The sequence below is a fragment of the Callithrix jacchus genome, chromosome 10 (genome assembly GCF_049354715.1).
Source record: "Callithrix jacchus isolate 240 chromosome 10, calJac240_pri, whole genome shotgun sequence".
In the NCBI taxonomy this organism is placed as follows: domain Eukaryota; kingdom Metazoa; phylum Chordata; class Mammalia; order Primates; family Cebidae; genus Callithrix; species Callithrix jacchus.
This window is the reverse complement of record NC_133511.1, coordinates 68,129,025-68,152,637: the sequence shown is the minus strand read 5'-3', so window position 1 is coordinate 68,152,637 and position 23,613 is coordinate 68,129,025. Positions and strand designations below refer to the sequence as shown.

The 23,613-nt window shown below is 50.6% G+C and overlaps 1 protein-coding gene across 16 annotated transcripts in view; it reads left to right on the top strand.

Annotated features, from left to right (window-relative positions):
- Positions 1-23,613, top strand: part of ATG16L2 (autophagy related 16 like 2) — a 44,133-nt gene that overhangs the window by 2,477 nt on the left and 18,043 nt on the right. For 3 of the 16 annotated variants that reach the window (XR_013523260.1, XM_035264153.3, XM_002754873.6), the window contains exons 1-10: positions 12,399-12,555; positions 14,354-14,453; positions 15,070-15,169; positions 19,359-19,432; positions 19,731-19,982; positions 20,163-20,228; positions 20,539-20,664; positions 21,752-21,814; positions 22,423-22,531; positions 22,987-23,092. Coding sequence is in view for 15 of the 16 variants with exons in the window: in XM_035264153.3 (XP_035120044.2) it covers positions 12,438-12,555; positions 14,354-14,453; positions 15,070-15,169; positions 19,359-19,432; positions 19,731-19,982; positions 20,163-20,228; positions 20,539-20,664; positions 21,752-21,814; positions 22,423-22,531; positions 22,987-23,092 (1,114 nt within the window). In the remaining variant the exon portion in view is untranslated. Of the gene's footprint in view, positions 1-12,179; positions 12,229-12,398; positions 12,556-12,992; positions 13,139-14,353; positions 14,454-15,069; positions 15,170-17,265; positions 17,360-19,358; positions 19,433-19,730; positions 19,983-20,162; positions 20,229-20,538; positions 20,665-21,751; positions 21,815-22,422; positions 22,532-22,986; positions 23,093-23,613 lie in introns of those variants that run through there. The other 13 variants (XM_035264155.3, XM_078340304.1, XM_035264156.3 and 10 more) reach the window with 9 other exon arrangements.

Below are 23,613 nucleotides of genomic sequence, written 5' to 3'. Positions count from 1 at the left end.
TCTCGTGTCCATTTCTTCCTTCCTTTTTTTTTTTGAGATGGAGTTTTTCTCTGTCACCCAGGCAGAGTGCAGTGGCATGATCATATATATATCAGCACGATCATATATCTATCAGATGGAGTTTTGCTCTTGTTGCCAAGGCTGGAGTGCAATGGCGTGATCTTGGCTCATGGCAACCTCTGCCTCCCGGGTTCTAGCAATTCTCCTGCCTCAGCCTCCCGAGTAGGATTACAGGCAGGCACCACCATGCCCAGCTAATTTTGTATTTTTAGTAGAGATGGAGTTTCTCCATGTTGATCAGACTGGTCTCAAACTCCCAACCTCAGGTGATCTGCCTGCCTCAGCCTCTGAAAGTGCTGAGATTATAGTTGTGAGCCACCACGCCTGGCCCCACATTGGTCAATATTGAATGATGCTTGATTCTCCCCTTGGAGGGAGGAACAATATAATTTCAGTTAACTCCATCCCAAACACTGTTCCTCCTTTAAGTTGTCAACCTAAATAACAGAGAGGCTCTTTAAAAGAAAATGATGTTTATTTGGGAATAGAACATTGCAGTGGGAATACACATGCCTTAGAAACCAGTGCATTTTCAGGGAAGTAAAGAAAGACAGGTTTTCCAAGGAAAAAAAATGAGGAAGATTACATAATTGTTTTGAAATAATTATGCTTGGCTACAGAGATCAGGTGACACCAGTCTGGGGTTGGCCAGGCAGTTGCTGGGCAGATTTCCTCACAGAAGTATTTTTTTTTGGTAGAAGGTTGTAGTGGCTTTTGTACCAGGTTGTGGTTTTTATAGTATTTTGTGATTGTCTTTCTTTCCTTTCTTTCTTTCTTTTTGTTTTTTTGAGACAGAGTCTGGCTCTGTTGTCCAGGCTGGAGTACAGTGCATGGTCTTGGCTCACTGCAATCTCTACCTCCTGAATTCAAGCAATTCTCCTGCATCAGCCTCCAGAGTAGCTGGTATTACAGGGATGTACGACCATGCCTGGCTAGTTTTTGTATTTTTGTGGAGACAGGGTTTTGCCATGTTGGCCAGGCTGGTCTTGAACTCCTGACCTCAAGTGATCTGCCTGCCTTGGCTTCCCAAAGTGCTGGGATAACAGGTGTGAGCCACTGAACCTGGCCTGTGATTGTTTTTCTTTTACTTTTGAGACTAAGTTTCACTCTTGTTGCCCAGGCTGGAGTGTAATGGCACCATCTCAGCTTACTGCAATGTCGTCCACCTCCTGGGTTCAAGTGATTCTCCTGCCTCAGCCTCCTGAGTAGCTGGGACTACAGGTGTGTGCCACTACACCTGGGTAACTTTTTTGTATTTTTAGTAGAGATGGGGTTTCACCATTTTGGACAGGTTAATCTCTCAAGTGATCCACCTGCCTTGGCCTCCCAAATTGCTGGGATTACAGGCGTGAGCTACGACCCCTGGCCTGTGATTGTTTTTCTTGAGAGGCATACAAGCATGAGAATTCTCTCTTCATGTCCTTCCCTGACTCTACTTGTCAGGGTTTATTTTTTTTTTTAGTTTAATTAATTAAGCTGCTAAATTCAAGGTGAATTTGTGTAAATAAAATTATTAAAATTAATTTTTTGGAGATAGGGTCGTACTCTGTCACCCAGGCTGGCGTGCAGTGGCGAGATCTTGGCTCGCTGCAACCTCTGCCACCTAGGCTCAAGTGATTCCCTCAGCCTCCTGAGCAGCTGGGACTACAGGTGTGCGCCCCACTTAATTTTATAATTTTGTAGAGACATGGTCTTGCCATGTTGCCCAGGCTTATCTTGACTCCTAGGGTCAAGCAATCCTCCCACCTTGGTCTCCTAAAGTGCTGGGATTATAGATGTGAGCCACTGCATGTAGCCTTGTTTTTTTTTTTTTTTTTTTGAGACACAGTCTTGCTCTGTCACCAGGCTGGAGTGCAGTGGCATGATCTCGGTTCACTGCAACCTTCGCCTCCCAGGTTCAAGCTATTCTCCTGCCTTAGCCTCCCGAGCAACTGGGACTACAGGCATGTGCCACCATGCCCAGCTAACTTTTGTATTTTTAGTAGAGACAGGGGTTCCCCATGTTGGCCAGGATGGTCTTCATCTCCTGACCTTGTGATCTTCCCACCTCGGCCTTCCAAAGTGCTGAGATTAAGCTGTTTTTTTTTTAAATATTAGTGACTGTTTTTTTTTTTTTCCGAGACAGGCTTTCCCTTCGTTGCCCAGGCCAGAGTGCAGTGGCACGATCAGGGCTTACTGTAGTCTCAACCTCCTAGATTCAAGTGATCCTCCTACCTCAACCTCCCAAAGTGCTGGGATTACAGATGGAGCCACCCACTCCAGGCCAAGTGACTCCATTTTGATTCTGGCAACTTTCACAAAAGTAACAGTGAACAATGAATGCACGTAGTATGCACACAAGGTCAGGGAGTGCCAAGACCCCATTAGAGACTGCAATAGTCTGAATGCTGGTAACCCCCCAAAATCCATACATTGGAAACTGATACCCAGTGCAACAGTATACAGATGTGTGGTTTCCGGGGAGTGATTAAGTCATGAGGGCTCCACACTCATGAATGGAATTAGTGCCCTTATCAAAGAGGGTCGAGGGAGCTTCCCAGGCCTCTTTTACTATGTGAGAAGAGAGAGAGAAAGCATTGTCTTTGAAGCAGAGAGCAGGTCCTCACCAGACACTGAATCTGTTGGTGCCTTGATCTTGGAATTCCCAGCCTCCAGAAAGGCGAGCAATAAATTCCTCTTGTTTATAAGTTACCCATGCTAAGGTGTTCCGTTATAGTAGCCCAAACAGACTAAGACAGCTGGAAATGAACCCACTTTCTCCAAATGGATGTTTTTAACCATTTCAGACTTTTAAACTGTTTATTTTTTACCTTTAGTACAGATGGGGTTTTGCCATGTTGCCCAGACTTGTGTTGAACTCCTGGGCTCAAGTAATTCTCCTGCCGCAGCCTCCCAAAGTGCTGGGATTACAGGCGTGAGCCACCATGCCCAGCCTGTTTCGGTTTTCATTATATTAATATATTTTAGGTAATTATCATCTTTAGTGGGCTATTGGTTATGGACATAAATAACTAATTAAAAAGAAGCATAAAAATAAACCTGCAAATTTGCCTCAAGATAATTGTTGCCAGATTCTTGGATTTATCTGCTCAAAACTCATATCCAGATGTCAAAGGCTGCAAAGCCATGGCTGGAAGGAAAAAAAAGTAGACATGATGATCATATCTCATTTGATTTTTCATGTACTGAGAAAAAAGCCAACCTACCTCTAAAGGTGTCATTTGTGAAAACTACTTGCAAACAGCAGTCTGAACGTTTAATCTCATCATTCATAATAGAAACAGAATATGGCCAGTTAAGATAGCTCATGCTTGCAGTCTCAGCAGTTTGGGAGGCCAAGGTGGGTGAATTGCTTGAGTCCAGAAATTTGATACAAATCTGGACAATATGGGAAAAACCTTTTTCTACAAAAAAAAAAAAAAAAAAAAATTATTAGCAGGGCATGGTGGTGGCACATGCCTGTGGTCCTAGCTACCTGGGAGGCTAAGATAGGAGGATTGCTTGAGCCTGGGAGGCAGAGGTTGCAGTGAGCACTCCAACCTGGCCCCTGGCAACAAAGTGAGACTCTGTCTCAAAGAAAAGAAAAGGTGTAGTAAAAGTACAGTCGTATAATCTATGGCACTGCTGTCATATCTGCAGTCTGTTGTTGACTAAAACATCCTTATGCAATACATGACTATATCTTGCAATTTCTGAACTTTTGCCAATATAATGAGTAAAAAAATGACCCCCTCATTTGTACTTTAACTTACATTTCAATTTTTCTGTGGGTAACTTTTATTTTCCTTTGTTTTTTTGGAGGGCATGCAAGATCAGTGAGTTTTCTTTCTCTTCTGATGATGAAAGCCATTGCTCATTTTTATATTGGGTTTTCAGTTTCATTGATTTGTAGAAGTTCTATCTTCTGGATTTTACTAGTTTGTTTACTACTTTGTTTTTTTGGTTTTTGTTTGTTTGAGACACAGTCTCATTCTTGTTGCTCAGGCTGGAGTGCAGTGACGCGATCTCAGCTCACTGCAACCTCTCCTTCCCGGATTTAAGCAATTCTTCTGCCTTAGCCTCCCCAGTATCTGGGATTACAGGAATGCACCACCATGCCTGGCTAATTTTGTATTTTTAGTAGACATGGAGTTTCACCATGTTGACCAGGCTGGTCTCGAACTCCTGACCTCAGGTGATCACCCTCCTTGGTCTCCCAAAGTGTTGGGATTACAGGTGTGAGCCATTGTGCCCTGCCTGGATTTTACTATATTGTCATGTATATTGCAAGTATTTTCTTTCCAGAGATTGCCTCTTTTTTTATTCTGTTGTTGATTCTTTTTTGAGTGAGTTTAAAAAAAAAAAAAAATTGTGGGCTGGGCGTGGTGGCTCACGCCTGTAATCTCAGCACTTTTGGAGGCTGAGGTGGGCGGATCACCTGAGGTCAGGAGTTCGAGACCAGCCTGACCAATATGGTGAACCCTCGTCTTAAAAAAAAAAATTATAAAAATACAAAAATTAGCTGGGCATGTTGGCTCACACCTGAAATCCCAGTTACTAGGAAGGCTGAGGTAGGAGAATTGCTTGATCCAGGACCCGGGAGGCAGACGTTGCAGTGAGCCAAGATCACGCCATTGTACTCCAGCCCAGGCTACAGAGCAAGACTCCATCTCAAAAAAAAAAATGTGGTAAAATATAAGTAATATAGAAATTGTCATTTTAACTATATTTTAATTTTTTATTTTTAAAAGACTGGGTCTCACTCTGTCACCCAGGCTAGAGTACAATAGTATAATCATGGCTCATTGCAGCCTCGACCTCCCAGGCTCAAGTGATTCTTCTGCTTCAGCCTCTGGAGTAGCTGGGATGAGGTGCATGCTACCATGCCCCACTAATTTTTATATTTTTTTGTAGAGATGGGGTTTCCCCATGTTGCCCATGCTGCTCTCAAACTCGTGGGTTCAAGTGATCCATCCACCTCAGCCTCCCCAAATGCTAGGATTATAGGCATGAGCCACTGTGCCTGGCCACTACTATTTCTAAAACTTTTTCATCACTCCAAATGTAAATTCTATAAATATTAAGCAATACTTCCTCATTCCTCCTTCCCCTTAACTCCTGGTAAACTCTAGTCTACTTTCTGTCTCTAGTAGTTTGTTTATTCTTTATTTTAATTATTATTATTATTATTTTTGAGCAGAGTCTCACTCTGTTGCCCAGGCTGGAGTGCTATGGCATGATGTCTTCACTGCAACCTCCGCTTCCTGGGTTCAAGCAATTGTCTTGCCTCAGCCTCTTGAGTACCTGGGATTACAGGCAAGTGCCACCACACCCAGCTAATTTTGTATTTTTAGTAGAGATGAGGTTTCACCATGTTGGCCAGGCTGGTCTTGAACTCCTGACCTCAGGTGATCCATCCGCCTCGGCCTCCCAAAGTGCTGGGATTACAGGCATGAGCCACTGTGCCCAGCCTTATTTTATTTTTATTATTACTATTTTTTGGAGACCAAGTCTGCCACCCAGGCTGAAGTGCAATGGTACAATCTTGGTTTAATGCAACTTCTGCCTCCTGGGTTCAAGCAATTCTGCCTCAGCCTCCCTAGTAGCTGGGATTACCAGTGCCTGCCAACACGCCTGGCTAATTCTTGTATTTTTAGTAGACACAGGGTTTCACCACATTGGCCAGGCTAGTCTCAAACTCGAACCTTGTGATCTGCCCACCTCGGCTTCCCGCAGTGCTGGGACTAGGCGTGAGCCCCTAAGCCTGGCCGACACTTGTGATTTTCTTTTTAAAAAATTCTAGCCATCTTACTAGGTATAAAGTGCTATCTCATTGTGGTTTTTTATTTGCACTTCCCTAATGATGATGGTAAGCAATTTTTCATATGCTTATTGGCCATTTGTATATTTTCTTTGAAGAAATGTGCATTTATTTATTTATTTTTGAGATGGTATCTCTGTCACCCAGGCTGGAGTGCGATCTCTGCTCACTGCAACCTCTGCCTCCCAGGTTCAAGTGATTCTCCTGCCTCAGCCTCCCGAGTAGCTGGGACTACAGGCAAGTGCCACCATGCCTGGCTAATTTTTGTATTTTTAGTAGAGATGAGGTTTCACTATGCTGGCCAGGCTGGTCTCAAACTCCTAACCTCAGGTGATCTGCCCACCTCGGCCTCCCAAAGAGCTAGGATTACAGGTGTAAGCCACAATGCCTGGCCTGAAGAAATGTCTATTTAAATCTTTTGCTTGGCCAGGTGTGGTGGCTCATATCTTTAGTCCTAGCTACTCAGGAGGCTGAGGTGGGAGGATTGTTAGAGCTCATGAGTTTGAGGTTACATACAGTGAGCTATGATTGTGCCATTGCACTCTAGCCTGGACAGCAGAGTGAGACTGTTAAATAAAAAAAGCCTCAAAGTGTGGAAGTGTATAAATTCAAAGTATGTAAATGCTACCCTTTGGGTTTTTGTGGGCTTTTTTTTTTTTTTTTTTTAAAGAAAAGGTCTCACTCTGTCACCCAGGCTGAGTGCAGCAGCATGATCACAGCTCAATGTACCCTCCACCTCCTGGGCTCAAGTGATCTTCCCACCTCAGCCTCCAGAGTAGCTGGGGCTACAGGCATGTGTCACCATGCCTGGTTAATTTTTGTATTTTTGGTAGAGACGGAGTTTTGCCATGTTGCCCAGGCTAGTCTCAAACTCCTGGACACAAGCGATCTGCTTGCCTTGGCCTCCCAAAGTGCTGGGGTTACAGGGATGAGCCACCGTGCCTGACTCCTTTTGTGTTTTATGTGTTCTATATGCATAAATATTTCTGGAAGTATACACTGTGTAGTGTTAGTGGTGATGCTTTTAGAGGAAGAGATTGGGAAACTGGTATGTGTTAGCCACAGTGATGTATCCACACCCATTTCTCTTTTCCAGGGAATATGGAAAGACTGTATTTCTCAACCTTCCTAGTAGATGTGATTTCACCAATTGGAATTGGGCAGAAGAATGTGTCACTTCAGTCCAAGGCAATTAGTGTTTGTGTAAATGAATTTTTTTCTCCCCTACCCCCATCAGGGCAGTTGTAATCAAATAACTGAGATTATGGTGATGTCAGAAGGAGGTAGTTTGGATTTGAGTCATTGCTGGGAGAGAACAGTAGAGCATCATTGTCTAATATGGGATGAGTGAGAAATAAGCCTTTGTTGTGTTAAGTGACTGAGATTTGGAGTTTTATTTAGTATCACATGTGGTGGATTAAAGATGGCCAGACATTTTTTGACATTCCTTTCATTGAAAGCTGGGTTCTGTGTCTCCTCTTCTTCAATCTGGGCTGATCTGTAACTGCTTTGGTCAACAGAATGCAGAGGAAGTGATGTGTTCTGATTTCTCCTAGCATTCCCACTGTTGGATGTACGTTTTGGGATGCTCCCTCTCAGAATCTAGTCACCATGCTCTGCCGTGCAGGGGCCTTATATAGGTGCTTTGGTTTGTAGCTCTGACCCTCTAGCCAATAGATGGCACCTCCTGCCAGCCAAATGAACAAGCCATCAACAGCAACCCGCCCAGCTGAGTCTTCAGATAACTCCAGTCCTGGTGTGATCACAGTCACATAAGCCACTAAAAGTGAGAATCACCAGCTAAGTTCAGCCAACAGAGTCATAGGCAATATTAGAAATCACTGTATTGTCAGGTGTGGTGGCTCACACCTGTAATCCCAGCACTTTGGGAGGCCAAGGCGGGTGGATGGCCTGAGCTCAGGAGTTTGAGACCAGCCTGGGCAACATGGTGAAACCCTGTCTCTCCTAAAATACAAAAAGTTAGCTGGGCATGGTGTTATGTGTCTGTAGTCCCAGCTACTCGGGAGGCTGAGGCAGGAAAATTGCTTGAACCCGGGAGGCAGAGGTTGCAGTGAGCTGAGATGGTGCCACTGCAGTCCAGCCTGGGTGACAGAGCCAGACTCCATTCTCCAAAAAAAAAAAAAAAAAAAAAAGACATTACTACATTACATTACTATATTAAATAATAGCCAAAAGACCACAGACCAGCCTGTCCTATCTATCCTCATTAATATGAAGGTGTGAGGCATACAGGCTCACTTTTGTACTATTTTAATTTTTTGCTATGTGCATGTGATTGGTTTTCCAATTTGAAAAATAGCTACTTTCGGCTGGGTGCTGTGGCTTATGCCTGTAATCCCAGCACTTTGGGAGGCCGAGGCAGGTGGATCACAAGGTCAGGAGTTCGAGACCAGCTGACCAACATGGTGAAACCCCATCTCTATAAAAATAAATAAATAAAATAAAAAAAGAAAAATAGTTACTTTCTTTTTTTTTTTTGAGACCTGGGATTCTCTTATTTTTTTTTGAGAATCCCAGGTTCAAGCAATTCTCCTTCCTCAGCCTCCCAAGTAGCTGGGATTACAGGCACATGCCACCATGCCCAGCTAATTTTTGTATTTTTAGTAGAGAAAGGTTTCACCATATTGGCCAGGCTGGTCTTGAACTCCTGACCACAAGTGATCCACTGCTTCAGCCTCCCAAAGTGCTGGGATTACAGGTGTGAGCCACTGCACCTGGCCAAAAAATAGCTACATTTTTTATTTCAAAACTTCTAAGCATTGGACCATGAAAACTATTTTTTCTTTTTGATACCACAGCAACAGCAATACCTATTTACTGATTACCAACTCAGCTGGGGTCAAACCCAGTTCTAGGTGCTGAAGACGGAGCCTAGATCAAGATTGACTTGGTCCTGGCATTCCTGAAGCTCCCAGCCTGGAAGAAGAGACAGATAACCAACAAGTAACAACACAGAAATGTGATTCTTTCTGGGAGTAATAGGTGCTCTGAAAAGAACAACAACTAGGAGATATGATAGATGCTGATTGGGATGGGGGCCTTCTCAGACTGGGTGACAGGAAAGGTCTTCTGAAATCTGCCTGGTATGCAGGACCCAGCCCCTAAAAGTTGTGGAGGAAGAGCAGTAGGAAGTGAGTGCAGCCAGGGCAAAGCCTCCAAGGTGGGACTAAGCTTGGCAGTGGGATTTCAGTGCAGTGAATAAGGTTAAAGAGTAGGAAGAGGTAAGGTCAGCAATGTGGGCAGGGGCCAGATCAAGCAGGGCCTTGAACGCCATGGTAGAGGGTTTGGGATTTGCTTTGACTATGCTGGAAAGCCTTCAAGGGTTTTAAGCAAGAGGAAATTGAACTTATTTGTTTGTTTGTTTGTTTTGAGACAGAGTTTCACTCTTGTTGCCCAGGCTGGAGTGGAATGGTGCAGTATCAGCTCACCACAACCTCCGCCTCCTGGGTTCAAGACACTCTCTTGCCTCGGCCTCCCAAGTGGGTGGGATTACAGGCATGTGCCACTATGCTCAGCTAATTTTTGTAGTTTTAGTAGAGATGGGGTTTCTCTGAGACACTGATCACCACCTGTGGAGGTCTGTCCTACAGACTTTGACTAAGCAATGGATGAATAAATGTACATACACACACTAGATACAGTGAATCGAGTGGGCTAGGGATTGTCCTCAGCTGCTCTCAAAGGGCAACTGCAGCTAAGTGACTACTGCTCCTTGTTCCTCCTCACACTTCTTCACTATAGATTTAATAACAGAGATTCTAAGTCAACATGCTTGTAGATAATTATCATGGTTAAAAGAGTGGTTTTATGAATGATAAAAGCTTTTGGTGCTGGGGCCTAGAGTAAACACTATTAACAGGTAATTCCTTTTCGACCTCCCCCGAGAGGACCATCCAGCATAAAGTTTACATAAGTAAACAGAGTAGAAACAAAGAGATGTGGGGTAAACAGACTTAACTGGGGAAGCTTTTATTATCCTTAATATTCACCTTATGATTTAATGCTGTAATGTAAGAACTGGCTGCTTTCAGCTTGTTCCATAAGTTAATAAAAACCTTTTGGCCTTCCAAAACGTTAGATTGTATCTTACAACTTTTCTTTAATATTTCCTTTAATATTTTGCCAGCCACCCTGAGTGAATCTCAACATTTCTCCATGTTGGTCAGGCTGGTCTTGAACTCCCAACCTCAGGTGATCCACCTGCTGTGGCCTGCCAAAGTGCTGGAATTACAGGTGTGAGCCACTGCGCCTGGCCTGATTTTTTTTAACAATCACCCTAGCTTCTGGGAGATGCCTAACCCAAATGCAAGTTTAAAACTATATTTTAAAGTACTTTAGGGGCAGGTGCAGTGGCTCATGCCTGTAATACTAGCACTTGGGAGGCCAAGGCAGGAGGATGGCTTGAGCCCAGAAGTTCGAGACCAGCCTGGGCAACATAGTGAGGCCCTTTCTCTACAGAAAAATTTAAAATGAGCTGGGCAACCTTTTACATTTATTGGTCAAATCATATTTCTTTTACATAATTATTTGAGACACATTAAACAGCAAGTTAAATGTAAAAAGCAAAAATTTGTCTCCATATATTATGAATGTTAGCTAAAATTTTATTTGAACTGACCTTTATAATACGCTTTCATATTCTAAAAATAGAACATGAATATTTTTAGTGAAAATCAATCACTTTTTTATCATATACTATCCAAAAATGACTAACTATTCAACATTTCCTAGGTGTAGTCTGTGAGTCAAAAAAGGATTAGAAAACCCTGCCCAATATGACTCCTTACCTGAGAGAAACAGCATCTCTGCACCTCACAGCCAAGTCCAGCCCTGTTAATATGCTCTCCAATGCACACAACCAGAGTTCCTTATTTATATAGTGTCTCCAAGCACCCAAGAGCCAATTCTAAAGGGAATTCATCACTGCCACCAACTGGCCCTGGGTCTCCATGGGTACCGTGCCTGTCTCCTGGGCGTGCCTTTTGTGGAATGTTACCACCCATCTAACACAGAAATACTCCTTCAACAGACAGGTCAGGCCTGGGCTGGGGCTAGAGGTGCAGAGACACCCGGGACCCAGGTCCTGTCCCACAGATCACAGGATGGTGTGATAACTGGTGATAGTTGTAACTTGAACCCAGCTGGGGCTGGTGTCTGAGAAGCTTGAACTCAGTGTAGGGGTAGGAAAGTACTCCTGGAGGATGTGATGCATGGTTGGAAGCCAGGCTCCCTAGGATAGTGTTCCAAACATCAGGCTCCACCTGTACAAAGGCCATGGGTATCTAAGACAATGACATGTGGGGGACTGAGCCCAGCTCACTGTGGAAGCAAAGCAGGCTACGTCCTGGGGTGTCTGGGCCTTCGTTGCTTTCTAAATCCTCTGACCCGTCCCCATCAGAATCTCAACAGACTCATCACCTCCAGGGCCTGCACTGCTCTCCCAGCGTTGCCCGATTTCTCTCGTTTCCTAGCGATGGCCAGATTTGCCAGCACTCAGAGGGCAGGGCCTCCTGGCATGCCCCAGGGCAAGGCTGTGCCCAGCGAGTCCCTCCTTTCCTGTCTCCCAGGAGGCTGGGCCTGCAGAGCTGGGGGTAGCCACATAGCTAGAGACAGTTTGACCATAGATCCCTGCGACCCATGATTCACTTTCAAGGGTACCCACAAGAGATCCGTCTGCTCCACCAGAGGCTGCCCAATGGGATGAAGCGTGGGGCGCTGAGTCAGGTCACTGGGGTGCTGGCTGTCTCAGCCACCCACACTGCCTTGCAACCCCAGGCAAGCAAGCCCCTTCTCTCTTCCGGGCCAGGGGCTTTTCAGATGAAACCAGCTGCATCCCTTTACTCTCAGGGACCTAAAATTTCAGCGACCATGTAGAGCCCTAAACCTTTTTGCCTCTTGTCCTCTCAGCCCCGCACCCACCGCGTTTTTGTGCCACGGAGCCTGTGCGCGTGCTCCTCTGGAGGCCTAGAGTCTCTCTCTCTCTCTCTCTCTGGTCAACTATTTCAGTCCCTCACAGGCCCAACTCGAACGCCATCGTCCTCGGAAAGCGGGGATTCCTCCTTCCCGTCTCTGCTTCCTTAGCTCGCCGTCCTGCTGCTGCGCGTCCTCAGTATCCGCAGACAGCCGGGGGATCAGGGCCTTCAGGTCCCGCAGGGCGCTCCGCCGGGCCTGCGGCGGCGTGGGGGGCATCGGCGGCTCTTGGACTCGGCCCGGGCGCGGCGGGGTTAAGAGACCCGGGCCTTGAAGGCCCCACCTCCGGAACGGGCCACTGCGTGGGGGAAGTCGTCCCGAAGGCTCCGACCTCTCTCCGGTTTACGACCCTCGAAGCCACAGGAGCCCCTACTTAGGTGAACATTCTGGCGCCGGCGGTACAGACCCCGAGGCGGCCTCCCCCAGCGTCGGCCTTCGGCCCTCCCAGCCAGAGCGCTCTTGGGACGCGCCGGGGATTCCCCGCCGCCGCCCGCCCCCTGGCGTCACGGAGTCCCCGCGACGTCCCGCCCCGACCCGGCGCCGTGCCGGGCGGGAGGAGCGCGCCGCGAGGCGGGAGAGCGCGGCCATGGCGGGGCCCGGGGTCCCCGGCGCCCCCGCAGCCTGCTGGAAACGCCACATCGTGCGGCAGCTGCGGCTTCGGGACCGCACGCAAAAGGAGCTCTTTCTGGAGCTGGTGCCGGCCTGTGAGTGCGCCCCGGGGCTGATAGGATGGCCGCTGAGGGGACGCGGCTCCGGACGCGGGGAGAGGGTTTGGCTGGTTCCTCCGCCGGTGACCCGAGTGCGCGGTGCCTTGTGGCTTGAGCCTGTGCGTTACGCCCAATCTGACTGCCAGGACTCCGCCCCTTGCCATCCAGGCTCTGCTTAGGACCCGGACAAACCCCTCCTAGCCCCTCTGCCCTCGTTGTCCCTCAGGACGGGGCCCTGCCTCCCACGAGCTGAGCTTCCTAGGCGCTAGTGCCTCCCAAGGTGTTGGTTTTGCAGAGTCTCTTGTGCCTCCCCTCCCGGGCGGTCCCCGAGATAGGGGCTTGATCAGTGCACTTGGTCCGGGTAGCGCAGTGAAAGAACGCGGGACTTGTCCAGAGCCGCCACTTATTGGCCGATCCGGAGAGGGGTGACACTCAGAACCTCTAAGGAGGAGGCTGTGCATCTGAGGCTCTGCCGCCCACAGCGACGCTGGCGCAGGCTTATGGAGCACCTCCCCATCAGCCTACCCAGCCTGAGGGGACATGGAGGGGCGAGCTGCGGGCGGATGCTGGCGGAGCCCAGGCAAGTCGGACTCTCACAGAATTGTTTCTGGGCAGCTGGTCAGGATGGGGTGTGGAAGTTCAAGACGGGTTGAACAGGTGTGCCTGGGTGTTGCGCCTCTGGTCACCTGAGATTGTATGTCTGGAGTTGGAAGTCTAACCACAAACCCAGCGGCTCACTCACTGGAACTAAACTTGGCCAACCCGAATCTGCTCTTATCCAGTAAACTTCTCTCAAGCTTCCAGGCTGCTGCCTCTACCTTCATGGTTGCGAGGCCAGCCCCCACCTCCAGCAGCCACATTTTCCCACTGCTCAGATGGACAGTGGAACCGTCCAGTTTGAGGGAGGGGTCGCCACCCCCCCAGCCCTCAAGTAGCTGTGAGTCTGAGGGACTGAAGAGACCTGGAGGGCTGAAATCAGACTGAAGGGACTGTCTTGAGGTCTTGGGCAGGTCACATCCCTAAGCCTCAGTCTTCTTACCTGTTAATTGGGTATGGAGACCTTTAGGTTTGCTGGGGGGTGCAGTGCCCTGGGGTTTGTGTGAGAACTAGGCCAGGCCCAGGAGCCTCAGTCAAGGTGACAGGGCACTGGGTGTGGGAAGGAAGTTGATGAGAAGGGAGCTAGGCCTGGGCTTACCACCCCACCCTCCCCTGGAACTGGTAAGAAAAGAGGAAGTGACTGTGGTTGGGGGAGTGGGTGTGTTCCAGGGTCAAATGTCCAGAAGGTCTGCTGGATAATTGCTCAAGGACTTTCTATTCTGGCCTGGGGGTACCTTACACCAGCCCTGGGGAAGTTGATTATTTTTAAGTAGGGAGAGCTAGAGCCCATGGAGGAGAAGTGACTTGCCAAAGGCCATTGACAGGTAGAGTTCTGTTTCATCACTTTCTGGGACTAAGCCTTGCTCTGAGGCAGGAATGAATCAACCCCATGCCCTTTCCTTCCCTAAAGACCCTCAGTGGGCAGTACCCCGCAGTGATCATCCTTCTGTCCCTGGGAGACCAGGTCCTGTTCCGGGTGGGCCTGGGGACCCGTGCTATGAGGACACTGCTAGGGCTGAAGGTCCTGTAGAGCTGCACAGATGCCCCTCAGGCAGAGGGCAGAAGCCAGCCTGACAGAAGCTTCCCCATCGCTAGCATCTCTGGGCTCCTGCAGCCCTCCCGGCCTGAGGGAACTCTCATGCCAGGAGGCTGCTAGGTATCTGTCTCTGCCCCAGGCTCATCCTCTTGCACCCCCCAGATAACCATCTCTTAGAGAAGGCTGAGCTGCTGGACAAGTTCTCAAAGAAGCTGCAGCCGGAGCCAAACAGTGTCACTCCCGCCACCCACCAGGGCCCTTGGTGAGTGTGTGTATGTGTTCGTGGTCACAAAGGGCTGCCTGTGCTGGGGCCCTGCCCCCGCCGCCTGTGCTGGGTTCATTTTCTCTCTAGTGCCTCATCAGCCCCTGGCTGCTGCCCAGGGGTGGTGGGGGTTGGGAGAGGCAGGCCCTTGGCCTTCCCACAGACCAGCTGCTTAGAATCGCTTTCCCCTTACACCTTTCTTTGTCCATCTCTCTGCATTTGTCTTATCCCTTCTCCTCCCACCCCTATACTCTTTTACCCTTCTCAGTCTTTTTCAATTTTCCCTGGTCCTTACCTGATTCAGCCTAAAGAACGGGTCTTGCTACCTATTCCAAAGAGGGAGTAAAGATGAGAACCAGGAATGGGTTGGGGCTCAGAGTTGAGAGGTGCTTATGGAGAAGGGTCCTTGGCCAAGGCCTCGGAGAATCTTGGAGCAGAGGAGTCATGGACAGCCCATTTCTAGACTTGCCTTTTCCTTCACTAGCTTGGTGGCTTCCATTTTCCCAGGGGGAAGTTAATGGCTCTTGTTTTAGTCTTTTCATGTAGCATCCCTTGGGTGCCTTTGGGCACTTGGGTGAATCAGGGGACACTGAGCACCACTCTGATTGGTTGGCAGGGAGGAGCCAGGGCCTGACTCATACCAAGTCCAATCACTGGCTACTCTGAAGGTGAAGTGGCAGGAGGAGGAGGAGGGGCTCCGGCTGGTCTGTGGTGAGGTAAGTTGGGTAGGGGTTTGAAAATGGGGTGGAGAGATGTGGTTGAAGGGAGCCAGTCAGTGAGGGACACTCCTGTGTTTGTCGCATTCTCTAAGTGCAGTGCTGCAAGAATTGAGTGATCCCCAGTGTGTGCCAGGCCCTGACTGGAACTAGGCAGGGGTCAGAGTGCCCCAGGCAGCACAGGATGAAGTGGGCTCCAACAGCAGCTGGAGGGACTTAGGTGTGCAGGGGCCTGGCAGCCCATTTTTCCTTCCACATGGTTTAGCCTGCTCTGCTCACTTCTGCATGGCTCACCCCGTGCCCAGCCATCCTCAAAGCCTAGCTCCAGCTGATGCTCAATGTGCATTTGCAGACTACAGGAGTAAGGTTCATTTAGCCCATTGGCAGGGTGCAGACCCTCCACCTGACACTACCACCTTCCCTGCCCCCTTGCAACTGTGTCTCTTGGCTTCCCTTTCACCATGCTCTCTTGGTTTCCCTTTCATTTCTGTGGCTGTTGGCTCTGAACTTCCTTCGCTGGCTTCTCTCCCTCCTCCCTATAAATATGGGTGTCCTTGGGCCTCACTGACTCCCATGGCCTCAGGGATTTTCTCCTTGTCTGTGGACTCTCAGGTCTGTCTCTAGCCCAGCCTTCTTTTCTGACCTCCTGAGTGTCTTGCTCAGCTGCTTTTTGGACATCACATCTAAAATCAGACTCACCATCTCCCCCATAATATGGCCCACACCATTTCCAGAGTTGACTCCCTGCTAAGCATTGCCTCAGTTAACCCTTCACAACTTTATGGTTGCAGAGGAGGAAACTGAAGCTTGGAGAGGTAGAGCCAGGATTTGAGCCCCTCCCACACAAATCACCTTCTCTGCTCTCCATTCTCTCAACAACTGTTGACCATTGCTATATCAAAGGAACAGGAAATGCAGCAGTAAACAAGACCTGGCCCCATGGGGCTTCCAGTCCTCTGAAGGAGACTGTGAAAGCTCAGTAAATACACATCCAATCACAGCATGGCAATTCACCTGCCCAACAGAAGTGTGGGCATAGGTATGGATTCATTTGAGAACCTCTCCCTAGAGCTGCTGTTGTAGGTCCAATTTGATATTTGTTTGAGAGGATTCTCAAAACATCTGAGTCCCCTCGCCCTGCCTTCTGGGCTGTGAGCTCCCCAAGCCCTGAGATGTCTTGGTTTGCCTTCAAGGCAAACCTACATCCTTAGGGCCTGTGTCCACAGTCCATACTAATGACTATTTGTAGACTAAGCGATTAATGCGGTAGGCCATTCCTGTGACTGCCCCCCAGTGGTTCTCTTACATGCTGGAAACCCAGGGACACCTCGACTCCTCCTAGCTCTCCATCCTGAGCTGGTCACAAGCTCATGTTGACTCTACCTCCAAATCCATCAGTGTCCCTCTGTTTCATGTACCGTATCTGACCTGGTACAAGTAACCTTCATCCTACCCTGAAACACTCCTTCAGCACTCCCTGTCCCTTCTCCATACAGCTTTCACAGTGACATATTTTAATTAAAAAAATGATCTCCATTAAAGACAAACAATACACAAAACATGCTTCTAAACAACTCAAAGAGAATAGAAGCCCATAGAGTAAAAATTAAAAGCCTGTTTTACCATCTCTCCCTATGGTCAGTGTGCTGTAGATCTTTCAAAGCTCCTAGCCTGGAAGCTATCCTATCCAGGTCTCCAGCCTATTGTTGCTTCTCCTGCCACCCTCATCTCTGAGCTCATGGCTCCCTTTGCCTGAGATACTTTCCTGCACCCCAGCACTCCTTCCCTGGACACATACCAGCCAGTTAGGGCCAGTGGATGGGGGCAGTGGGAAAGCTTTTTCTTTTCTTTTAAAGAATTTTCTTTAGTAGTCCCACATATCACAAGCATTTATTATTATTACTTTAACTTTATTTATTTATTTATTTTTGAGATGGAGTCTTGCTCTGTTGCCAGGCTAGAGTGCCAGTGGCATGATTGTAGCTTACTGCAACCTCCACCTTCTGGGTTCAAGTGATTCTCCTGCCTCAACATCCTGGAGTAGCTGAGGATTACAGGTGTGCACCATCATGCCTGGCTAATTTTTGTATTTTTAGTTGAGATAGGGTTTCACCATGTTGGTCAAGCTGCTCTTGAACTCCTCATGTCATGATCCGCCCAACTACGCCTCCCAAAGTGCTGGGATTACAGGTATGAGCTACTGTACCTGGCCAACTTTTTATTTTAAAATAATTATAGATTCACAGGAAGTTGCAAGGATAGTCCAGAGAGTTCCTATGTCCCCTTCCCCCAGCGTCTCCCACTGGCTACATTTTACATAACTATAGAACCCACAACCAGGAAACTGGGATTGGTATAAAGTGTGTATATGTCCTTTGTCATTTTATCACATGTAGATTTGTGTAACTGTCAAGATATGGCACTATTTCACCACTACAAAGATCTCTTTCTTGCCACCCTTTTTTAGTCACATTCACCCTTCTCTCCCCCAGTGACCCCTGGCAACTACTAAGCTGTTTTCCACCTCTACTACTTGAATTTTGAAAGGCATACAGGGAGCCATGGTGGCTCAGTTCTGTTGTCCTGGAGCATGAGGAGGCTAGGCGTTTGAGGCCAGCCTGGGCAACATAGAAACCTCTCATCCATTAAGAAAAAAAAAACGGGCTGGGTGCAGTGGCTCACGCCTGTAATCGCAGCACTTTGGGAGGCTGAGATGGGTGGATCACAAGGTCAGGAGTTCAAGACCAGCCTGGCAAACATAGTGGAACCCCATCTCTACTAAAAATACAAAAAATTAGCCAGGAGTGGTGTGTGCCTGTAATCCCAGCTACTCAGGATGCTGAGGCAGGAGAATCACATGAACCTGGGAGGCGGAGGTCGCAGTGAGTTGATATCAAACCATTGCACTCCAGCCTGGGTAACAAGAGCGAAACTCCGTCTCAAAAAAAAAAAAAAAAAAAAAGGTATACAATAAACTTGAATAGTGTAACACAACATAATTGAAAGCAAGTGACAGGTGAAAAAGTGGAGGTGTTTATCAGATTGCTCAGTGGTGAAAAGAATTATGTTATAAATGGGGCCAACTATGAATAAAGGTGCCCCACCCCGCATGTGCAGGTTCCCTCTCCACAGATTCACTCACATAGGGTGTCATGTCAGTGCAGGTGCCAGCACCAACCTTGCTCCTCAGTCTGTCCTCACCAGGCCCACATGAGAAGAACACAGGAAGATTAGCAACAAGGCGGTCTGTACCAGAGGCGCCTCTGGCCCTCATGTTCTCTTGCCACCCTGGTCGGAGCTGCCTTGCCTGGGGTCTGTCTCTCCCATCAACCCTGCTTGGCTCTGGGTTGAAGGCATGTCAATGAGGCAGGGGTGCAGATGAAATGGCCCTGGGCTGCCAGGCTGCTCCCGTATTGAGAGGAGAGGTCCTGGGCTGCCAGGCTGCTTCTGTATTGAGTCTGGACCCTGGCTCCCCAAGTTCATGCCTGATCTTAGTGTTATTTGCTCTGCGAAGGGCTTCTCGCTGCTGAGACCTGTGCTTGGGCAGGCCTGGGTTGGACGAGGCCAGGAAGCAACTGGGAGGAGTGGAGAACAGAACTCACATCGCCTGACCAGTGCTTTGCCTGGAGGCTGATGCAGTTAGGTGGCTTGGGCTCAAATCTCTTAGCTACCTGACTTTGGGCAAGGCACTTAAAACTCTCTGTCGTTGCCCTAGTCTGCGAAGGGAGAGTGGTAGTGCCAGGCTCTTGGTGTGGTGAGGAGGGAAGAAGTATGTGGCGTGCTGGGAGCATCATGGCGCCCGAGCGCCGGATGGGCATTTGCCAGCGGCTGCACTGGGAGTCCTGATTCTGCATGGCGCTGGGAGCGGAGCGCTGGCTTCTCACTCTTCAGGCGGGGCAGTGGAGGGGGTTGCTCTTGCCAGAGAGGTTCCTAGTAGGATAGCAGAGAAACGAAGCGGCCCGGCGAGGATTGAGACCCAGGGCTGAATCCAGAGCACGAGGCCCTTCCACTGCTCCACATATAGCAGCCTATCCCTGTGCAAGGTCCCAAACCTGTGTGGGGCTCAGCTTTCTTTTTAGGAAGGGGGCGGGCAGGGGAGCAGCCGACTGTCCCTTAGCGCCTTTGGCCTGGGAAGGACTGGAGGCCTGGAGAGGCCTCAGCGCCGCGGTGCCCACCTGTCTGCCCCCAGATGGCCTACCAGGTGGTGGAGAAGAGCGCGGCCCTGGGCACCCTGGAGTCGGAGCTGCAGGAGCGGCGAAGCAGGTGAGGCGCGGGCGCGGGTGGGACTGACAGGGAGGCCCGGGGCCAACTACGACAAAGGCAGGGGAATGGCACCAGCCAAGAGCTTTCCCCATGTCCTCCCGAACGCCCCCTGAGCCCATCAGTTGGTGCCAGAGAAGCGAACGGCAGGGCTCTGAGGGCGAAGGCTTGGGGGACACCTGGCTTAGCCACCCGGCTGGCCCCGTGGCAGGGGCAGGTCTGTCTTGGCCCCAAGGCAGGTTCCCACTAGGCAGTGACGGGGGAGTCTAGGGACCCGCCATCCACTCTCTCCATCCTTCAGGCTGGCGGCCCTAGAGGCCCGCGTGGTGCAGCTGAGAGAGGCGCGGGTGCAGCAGGCCTGGCAAGTGGAGGATCAGCGGGTACAGAACGCCGCGCAGCGGCAAGCTTATGAGGCGCTGCGCGCGCACGCCGGGCTCCAGGAGGCGGCACTGCGCAGGCTCCAGGAGGAGGCGCGCGACCTGCTGGAGAGGCTTGTGCAGCGCAAGGCCAGCGCCGCGGCTGAGCGCAACTTGCGCAACGAGCGCCGGGAGCGGTGAGGCAGAGACCCCGCCCCTTCTGAGGAACGGCCCCGCCCCTGCAGGGAGGAGTCGGGACTCTCAGTTGTCTGGAAGGGAGGAGGGCCGCAGCCGCCCCCTAGGGGAAGGGACCGGGTCGCGCCCCGCCTCCGCGCGAGGCTTCGCGCCAGCTCTCGGGACGCTTTTCACTCAACCAGGGCCAAGCAGGCGCGGGTGTCCCAGGAGCTGAAGAAGGCTGCCAAGCGGACCGTGAGCATCAGCGAGTAAGAGTGGGAATGGGCCAGTTCGACCCTTGGGTTCTGCCTCCCATCCCCGCCTGCCAGCGGCGACCCAGGCCGTCGACTGTACTTGTATATTGTGCACAGCCCAGTCCCACGACCCTCAAGTGGTCGGGGCCCACGGGACACCTGCAGAGAACTGTGTGGTCTTAGGAGCCTGCATGCGTGCCCGCTGCACTTGTGCCCACACAGAACTCTCTTCACTGGGAATTCCAGTCTTCACCGTGTCCTGTGCTGGGGAAAGGAGCGGTTGGCTTGGTCCCTTGGCCTTTCTGAGCTTCATTACCTCTCCCAGGAGCCCGGACACCCTAGGCGATGTGATAAGGGAGAGAACTGAGACTCTGGCCCTGGCCCTGGCCCTGGCCCCTGAGCCAGAGCCCCTGGAGAGTAAGGCTTGTGAGAAGTGGAAGAGGCCCTTCAGGTGAGGACCCAGGTGACGGTCCCAGAGCTCTAAGCTGAGCCCCAGCCCAGAGGCTGCCAGGGTTTTTCTGTTGGACCTTGGAGTCAGCTCTTGGGTTGGGAGGGGGTTCGAGGAGAGGTCGGAAAGCTCAGACCTTCCAGGACTAGTCTGCCCTCCATTGTCTAGAGCCACTTGGGGTCAGTTCTATCTCACCCCAATCCCTACCCTCAACCCTTTTCCTCCTTCCTGGAATCAGAGCTCTGGGAGTGGGGTTTCAGGCTTGTGAATAGCTATCACCAGGAGGGAACCTGTGGGCAAAGCCCAGAGCCCAGCCATGCCAGGTGTGTGTGTGCAGCCATAGGTGTGCAAGCATGTGCATCTGCAGGGACATGAGGCACAGGTGTGTACAAGCTTGACTGAGCCCATGTGTGTGTGACCATATAAGCATGTGTAGATGTGTGCTCACACTGGTGGGACTGGATTGGGCATCAGTCCTTGGGTGCCCCTCTACAGAGTCTCCCCCATCTTTCTTGATTTGCCTGTCATTGAGGCTGCCCTCTCTGGGCCCCATTCCCCAGCCTAATGCCTCTTCTCAGTCTTTCCTTGCAGGTCCTTGGTATCCAGGCCTTGGGGTGGTGAAGAAACTATGGGGAGGGACATGAGATGCCAGTTCCCAAAGTCCTTGGCAGCCATTCTGGGCCAAGTTATTTGCAGGACACACTCTCTCCTGGGCATTGCGGAGGTCACACAGCAAGCTTAGGCTTCCACGACTCCTATCTCCAGCCTGGGGGAATCCAGCACCTCTCCTCCCTGTAGGCCCCAGCTCAGCTACCCAGGGACTTTTGTTGGTGGATACTTGTAGGGTGAGGCAGTTCTTCCCCTTATGATGGAGACCTTGGGAAATTTTCATTACCAAATCCATCGTTGCTGTGACCTTCCTGGGACTGGTCTGGGTCACTCTACTCTCCTGGTCTTGGAGAAGTCAAGTTCTTGTCACAGACTTGAGAAGTTACGAGCCTCCAGGTCTCTGGCAGTTTGAAGATGACAGACAGCCATTTGTACACACACCAGCCAGTCCCTTAGCACGTCTCTCTCGGTTTTGTCCCAGGTCTGCCTCAGCCACCTCTCTGACGCTGTCCCGCTGTGTGGATGTGGTGAAGGGGCTTCTGGAGTAAGTGTGTGTGTGCCTGTGTGTGCACCCATGTGTGTGTGTTGGGCTCCCCAGCCCAGGCTTGGTCTGTGTCTGTGCCTCAGCCTGTCTGTCCCTGTGGTGCACAGCTGTTTGCCTGTGAGTCTGTTGGGTCCTGAAGCCAGGAGCCAGGTGACTGACCTCAGCCCCAAGCCCCTGCTCAGCTGTCTTTCAGGTTCTGTCCTCACCAGGTTCTGTCTTCATTCAGGGTCCTCACAGGGGACCAAGAGCTCCAGCCTGAGGCAGAACAGGAACTCCCACTCAATTGGGAAACATGCTCAGAAATGTCAGGGACTCATTCAGAGTCACAGAGCCAAGCAGTGGCAAGACTGGGATTGAAACCTTAGCCCTGAGGTTTTTCTGCACCTACCAACCCTACCCTGTTCCTGCCTCTATATGCTCCCCACCCCTTTCCATGCCAGTCCCTGGGGTTGAGGCTGGGTTTGGGAATGCACTGGCTGCTCCTTGGGGCTGTGTTCTGTCTCCTGCCCTGTACGCTTCCCATGTTTGATGCTTCAGGGGCGCTAGAGATTCCCACCTGACAAGGCCTTGCTAAATGCCCTCCTGACCCCAACCCACCTTACTCCCAGTTTTAAGAAGAGGAGAGGTCACTCAATTGGGGGAGCCCCTGAGCAACGATACCAGAGCATCCCTATATGTGTGGCTGCCCGACTTCCTGCCCAGGCTCAGGATGTGCTGGTAAGGGAGGAGCTGGACCACATGGGTGGGGCGATGGTGATGGAGTACAGCTATGGGGACGGTCCTGGCATGGGAGGTGGTCCCAGGAGGCCAGGGAAGCAAGGCTGGGCTCCGCAGAAGGAGCAGGAAGCTGCCTCCCACAGCCTGTGGTGGAAGCCACTCAAGCATGTTATGATGTGAGCTTGGGAGGGAGAGAGAGAATGCTGGGAGGCCAGGAGGTCAGATAGGGGAGTAGGGTAGCATAGCACAGAGGCTGCTGCAGGGATCCAGGCAGAGGTGAGAACGCCTGGTGGGACTAGGTTTGAAATTCAAAAGTGTGGACATAGAGACCGGGGATGTAGTATCCCATCTGCAGCGGGCTGTGTCTACATGGACACCCATGAGAGAGGGCCTGTGAGCACTCACAGAGGCATGTGCAGGGAGGGCCAGGGCACCAATCTCCCTTTTCCCCACAGGACGCTCACCTCTCTGAGGTCAATGCTGTTCGTTTTGGCCCCAACAGCAACCTCCTGGCCACTGGAGGGGCTGACCGCCTGATCCACCTCTGGAATGTTGTTGGAAGTAAGGAGCCCTCCCCTGCAGGCCAACCCTGTGCTTCTCTCCAGACCCCCTCCTCAGCTTACTCCTTGGTGGGCAGAGTTCCTGGATCTCTGTTTCCCCATCTAGAACATTCTGCGGGCAGTGACTAGACAATGCCTTGACAAGAGTGAGACTCTGGATTCGGTGCTCTGAAGATGACTGGAGCCTCCCAGCTCCTAGGGTCCAGATTTGCAGAATAGGGAGGGCTGAGTTCAGATAGTCCCTGCTGGGGGTTGGTGGGGGTCCCCTAACATGAGGTCCTACAGGGACAGGCCCTTGAGGAGCTGGTCCCTGAGTCCCCCAGGTGACCCTCTTCTAGCATCACTTGAACTCTCAGAACTCAGCTAAGAGACAAGTATTGACTGTCTGCCTTGTCCCAAGCTCTGTGCTCTATAGAGGGTTTTGTTCTGGGGAGTCAGCGCCCGCTCCTGGGGGCCTCCTAGAAAAGGGAAGTCTCTGGCTGGCCTGACCCTGGCTTGCTGCATGACCTACAGAAGTCCCTT